At 51.1% G+C, this 6,120-nt stretch overlaps 1 protein-coding gene across 5 annotated transcripts in view; it reads right to left on the bottom strand.

The window, feature by feature from the left end:
- Nucleotides 1-556: 556 nt before the first annotated feature.
- Nucleotides 557-6,120, bottom strand: part of GRAMD1B (GRAM domain containing 1B) — a 213,020-nt gene continuing 207,456 nt past the window's right edge. For all 5 annotated transcript variants that reach the window (XM_070803567.1, XM_070803565.1, XM_019975435.2 and 2 more), the window contains one exon: nucleotides 557-5,704. In XM_070803567.1, the coding sequence (XP_070659668.1) occupies nucleotides 5,615-5,704 (90 nt within the window). In that variant the 3' untranslated portion in view covers nucleotides 557-5,614. The remainder of the gene's footprint in view (nucleotides 5,705-6,120) is intronic.

The raw sequence follows: 6,120 nt of genomic DNA, 5'->3' as shown, positions 1-6,120 counted from the left end.
ATAGTACTAGCCACTATACTAAGAAACACACATACATATACACCAATGTATTTTATATTATCTAAAAATAAACTTAGGCTTGGAGTAAGGGCTGGGGCCCAAGAACAAGCCTGATAAATAGTGATGCTTCAACCTGGACTCAGATCTGATTCCCAGACTTCTTCTCCATTCCACTTCATGAGGCTGCCGCCCTCCCCTTGGAAGGAGGTCTTAGATGTTGAGTGGCTGGCAGTGCACCTGTGTCTGAGTGAAGGGGTCCCCAACCTTTCTGGCACCAGGGATCAGTTTCATTGAAGACAATTTTTCCATGGACCGGGTGGGGTTGGTTTTAGGATGACTCAAGCGCATTACACTTATTGTACATTTTATATCTAGTATTTTTACATCAGCTCCACCTCACATCATCAAGCTTTAGATCCCAGAGGCTGGGAGCCCCTGCCTGAGCTTGTCTGCAAACAGATGCCTTCCAGGCTTGCGGTGACACCTGGGAAGACCAAAAACATCTGGGACAACAAGCACTGATGAACCAAGCAATGAACACACACACCATTCATGATTCGTAGTTCAGCATTTTTTTCTTTTAATTCATACTGTACTTCCATGGCTCTAGCTACTTTACATTAAGATTGAACCGGGAAGCCTTGAATGTTTCTAGGTACTAGCAGTAAGTTTTCAGACCTTGCGCACAGCGCCAGGCGAAGTAAGTTACAGATCCAAATGCAGATGGCCAGAGAATTCAACTGCATTCCTTCCCTAGTATGGCCCAGTGCAGGTGTTGGGGGCTGCTCCCTCTGCCTCACCCCACTCCACCCCAGGTCAGGATTATCCAGGAGCCGCGGTGGCCTCTGACCCATCCCTCCCCACCTTGGAGTCCAGGTTGAGTCAGGGGGAAAGCACCATGGGTTTGGGAAGATGATATCGTCCATGCAGAGAGTGGTCTGGCCCTAGAGTGCAGGACAGAGAAACGTGGGAGCCACACACTGGTGCTGGCAACGATGGCTGCTTTTATTCAGCAATCTCGGCGCGCGGCACCCAGGCCTACTCCCCAGATGGAGTCAGCTGTTCCCGCCTGGAGCAGAGGCCCCTGTTTTGCTTCTGCAGCATCTCCTCGTGTTGAGAGAAGTAGGCAGGGCCGAGGGGCAGAAGTGACAACGTCCTTTACGCCTTCACACGTCGGGTACATCGTCCGGCATCAAACTCCTAGCAGGCAAGGTGCTTCTCGCCAGCAGCCAAGGCTCCAATCCGGGCTCCCAGGCCTGCTGAGGGCCTCGAGTTACAACAGAAAACAATGCCCAAGACCCCTGAGCTTCACACAGAACATCGGAACCAGGAGCTGGCTGGGCCCGTCACAGCCATGGCCGGAGCAGGAGTGAGGTAACGAGGTGGGCAGAGAGGTGCGGGGGGAGCTCTCTACACCATGTGCAAGTTCCTGCTCCACATCAGGAAAGCAGGGGGGTGAAAAGACGGCCTTCCAGAAAAATGTTCCTCCCGGACCCAAAACCGAATCTTCTGGAAGAAAACTAGAGGTGGAGGGGAGCGGGGCCAGCCCTGCTGGAAGTTGGGGGATGAGGGCAGAGGATGCAAGTGGTGGATGCGGTGATTGTCCCATTGCCTAGAGACGAAGGTTGGAGGAGGAGAGGGTCAGGAAGAGAGGTTCTCAAGCTTCCTAGTGGAGTGGGCAGGTGCAGTCAGGGGATGCCCTGCCACCTGGGGGAAGAGAGGAGAGTGCTTTTCTCCTGGGGCCCCTGGGAAGATGGGCTGGCCTTGGCTGCTCTGCAGAGCTAAAGATGAAGCATAGAGGGCACAGGAAAGATCCTGCTGAGACCACACAGTCCAGAAAGATCCTTCCCTTAATCCCGCCTCTAAGATTTCACCCTAGAGATGCTGCCTGCAAACTTATAGACACGGTCAAGCTTGTGTCATGGACACGGCAATGAAGAGAATCCACTTCTCTCAAAGCATTCCTCTAGGTTTCTTGGTCCTCTGCCTTCCTGGTAATCCCAGGTTCTTAGTGTCAGTGTTCTAAGGCAACCCAAGGATTTTAGCCAAAGCTCCATACTTAATCCAAACCCCAATGAGGTTAGAGACAAAAGAGAGGTGGTCAAATCAGGAATGACTTCTCCCCACCTTTTGCTCTAGCAAAGAGAAAGAAGGATGGACAGATGAAAGGCTTCACGGCCCAGGGATGGAAGACAAGGTTAGTCCAAGATGATGTCCTTCTTCCCACCCTCCTCCTCTTCCCAGCTTATAAAAGTCACAAGGAAGGAACCCTCGGAAACTAAGACTAGGCCAACAGAGGAAGAAACACCCTCCCAGGTTAACACTGAACAACACAGCAGGCTTGATCTCTCTTTCTCATCTCCCTCTCCCACCCATTCAGTGGACCTCCCTAGTCCTCTTAGCCCTTAGAATAAAGTTTTACTACCCTGGATTTCCCGGGAACCCTGACACTACCCTACAACTCATCTAAACACCAGAGAAGCTCTTGTCCAGAAGGCCTGTCCTCTCTTGGCAGGGCGCCTTCCAAGTTAGAGAAAGCCCAGCCTGGCCAGGCTCTGACCCAGCCTCCAAGACCATGTGAAAGCTAGAGCTGACCTTAGGATAGTCTAGGTCAGGCCCTGAAGCTTAGAGGGAGCGTGTGTATGTGTGTGTGACTTGTCCAAAGGTGGGGCCAGGACTCAGGCCCAGGTCTCCTGACCCTCTCAGACCAGTGCCGTTACCGAGAGCTCCAAACTGCTGATCCTACTGTGCTGCAAAGCTACCCCTTTGTCCCAGGATGGGGACGGGGCAGCAGAGAGTCACAGACATGGCTGGCCTTGCCAACACCAGCCTCGTCAATTCCCGCCCCCCAGTCAGTGGGAGTGGACTGCAAACCTTACTATTGTTCTCACCTGTCTAGAAACTGCAAAACCTTTTGCAGAAAGTGCAAACACTCACATGTCTCACTACATGATGCAGAAAGACTCCTGTATAACTGAGTTCTTATGTAGGAAAGGGAAAAAAAAGCCCTGGCAAGGAGAAATAACCTCAGAAACGGCAGTTTTAACACTCCCTTACAAGCCAGGCTGCCAGCCACAAGTTACCATGTCATTTACATGTTTCACTCCCAGACTGATCTGCAAGAGTGAGGTCCCTTCTCTTTGACAGGTTATCGAGTAAAAGGGAACAGCTTTTGTCTGGGAGTGAACAGAGGTGTTGGTTTTCTCCTGGTTTGAGAAAATGCCTATAAATGATCCAAGATTCTTAGAAATGAGGCAAGCCAAGAGACGCTTCCCATGTGTACACACTCTCTCCTGCCCAAACCCCCAGAAATCCAGAGGGTTCCTCGCAGAGTTCCCTGTCACTGCTTCTGCCTGAGAGGGGCCTGTGAGCTGAAGCCAAAGTAAAACAATCCCACAGAGTCAGGCCTACCTCCACCACTTTATTGCCAGCAAATAGCCCTTTTCAAGTCACCCTGAAGGTCCCAATACACTATTTTTAATAACTGAATAATTTAAATAAATAAATATGCATGGAATAAATTAGAGAATTTACCATTTGTCCTTTCAAAAGTTTCTGAGAATACTTTTGACTTCTAGCTACTCCAACAAGAAAGTTCTTAGCAGCCTGCACTCTGCAGCTTGGGTCCTGTAAGCTTTGATGCTCATCAGGGTCTCCCATTCAAAGTCCTGGTCAGGGCTGATCTTGACGGGCTGGCCTGTGGGCACATGCACCCTTCACAAGGATTCCATGCAACTCTATTTCCTCGTATCTCCTTTTCTAAACGAGGGCTATCAGTTCCAGATGACCCTCATGGAACCTTCTCATCCTACCTGGTTGCAGCATCTTTCTGTCTTCTCTTCCTACCCTTAGGGCAATAACAAGAACCTCTTTTTCAGACAGAATGAAAAGTTAAAAACCTTTTTTTAATTGCCAAAGTGGGATGCTCAGGCCAGTCCAAGAGAATATAATATAGCTCTTCTTTTTGGCTAGGTGAGTGATCAACTCTCCCTTCCCTCTGCCTGTTCCATTAAGAGGTCTGCTAGAACAAGAAATCTGGAAGAGCTCTCCTTGCCAAATTGGTATAATCCCTTCCTGATAAGAATCTCTACAAGCCCTGTCCGGAGCTGGCAGGATTCCTTGGGTCATCACAGGAAGAAACAGCAGTTAGTGTGAAGGATGCTAAGCACGTGCAACAGGGCCCCATGAGGTCAGAAGAATCACGGGTTCTGTAAGCCAGCCCCCAAAGGCCCTCAACAACTCACTTTCCTAACCCATGGCCTTCTTCCTATTCCTTAATGATCTCATACCTCTCTTGGGCCAGAGGCCAGGGAAGGCTTTGCTCCTCCTGCTAGAACTTCCATTCCTAACTCAGATAAACAGGGTCTGGAACAGCCCCGAGTGGGGCAGACTTGATTGGCTTTTTCCTGCCCAAACCCATACACTGGGGCCAAATTCATTCCTTCCAAGGCTTGGGTCTTCTTTCATGGGCAAAGTATCTCAGATAGTCATCTCCCTTGACTAAGTAGGTTCCTCAACGAGAGGAAATGATGCTGGCAGCCAGAAAGTGCATGGATGTTGGTGCTCACTACTTAAACAGGAGCTCTGTGGTGAGACCCTCCATTCCGTCCATGGCTAATACATTCACCTTCTCAAACCCTGGAGGTCCTAGAACACCCTGATTCACCCTAGAAATCAAAAGACAGCTCAAAGGGAAGGGGTTAGAGCCACAGACCTTACTTACTTACAATCACTGAAAGAGAAGTTTACAAGATCAAAAACGCTCCACCCTGACTAATAAACAATGTGCTCTTAGGGCACAGAGGAAAAATAGGGTTTTAGGCACTAAAAAGTGACACTTCACCCAGATCCAGCCTGGGAAAAGACCAGAGAGAAGGGGTGGGGTGGGAAAGGAAGGAACCCCCACCCTTACTGGGTCCACGCCCCACGCAGGTTAGAGGAAGGTGCAGGGAGTAATGGAGGAGGATGCCCTTCATCAGAACACCAGCCCTTAGGAGCCTGCAGCCACGAAGCCCACACCCTTCAGAGACGCCTGCCCAGCCGGCCTGCGGGACCCCTTCACGGGACTCGTGGAGCGCGGTCCACGCACATGGGGTGGCCTTGTACAGTGGAGCTTAGATCAGGCTCCTGCCCTGGACGCTTCGTCTTTCCCAAGAGAACATCTTGGGGGAAGCGTGGGGTAGGGAAGAAAAGATTCTCTTCTGTTTTGGAAACAAACCAAAAGGGGATTCGGGAATGAAGCACCTTAAGCAATGCCCGCCTTGAGACCTCTGCTTGCGACCCCAGGGTCTTCACAGGCATAACTTTGGCTCGACATCTCCCTTCTCAGAGCCGAGAGTGGTCAGCAAGGAAAAGGGTGGGGACGACAGGATGGGGAGCAGGAGGGTCGGGGGAAGTCGGTGCTGAGAGGCGGTCCCTGCCCTCCTCGGCGCTCCGCCGGCCAGCGCAGGGGGCGGCCCTGCTCCTTCTCCCTGGTACATAGGCATTAGCTCTTTTTAAAATCTGTATATAATATATATATTTATATCTGTATATATATATATTTATATATATTTATATGGTCTCTGTACATGTATTGCACAGGCCTCCTGCAGCCACCCCAGCTCCTGCCTTGTCAGTGGTACCGGTTCCTCTTCTCTTCGCTTTCTGACATGTAGTCTCGGGACCTGATGCCGTTCTGAAGATTGATGAGTGAGTCCTTCATCTGTAAGACAAGGAAGCGTACCCCAGCCCGGGTTTGTGCCCTCAAGTGGGCTTCTCCAGCCAGCAGCACCCACCGCGCCTGAGTATGGGAGGTCCCCTGCCACGCCAGGGAGCTGAAGGGGGCAGGCTCCTAAAAGAGGGTGGTTCTCCAGGGACACAGCCTCAGGGCGAAGGGGGACAGCTGATCTATTAATAGCACTGGGCACCCCCAGGGTATGGGTCGCTGTGTCACTGAGTCTCACCCCGCCCTCACCCCATGGTTCTCGTTGCTCTGAATTAAGAATTCTCTCAAAGTTTCCACTGCCATCGGGACCTGCATACAAGGCCACTGGCTTGGCTGGCTTGGTCTTCTCCTCACTCAGCTTGGCTTCCTGCTGATCCCAAGTATACTGCCCTCCTATCCTGGAACAGTTGCCA

This window comes from Bos indicus, chromosome 15, assembly GCF_029378745.1.
Source record: "Bos indicus isolate NIAB-ARS_2022 breed Sahiwal x Tharparkar chromosome 15, NIAB-ARS_B.indTharparkar_mat_pri_1.0, whole genome shotgun sequence".
Lineage (NCBI taxonomy): Eukaryota > Metazoa > Chordata > Mammalia > Artiodactyla > Bovidae > Bos > Bos indicus.
The sequence above is the reverse complement of the archived record's forward strand: the minus strand, read 5'-3'. Positions and strand labels throughout refer to the sequence as shown.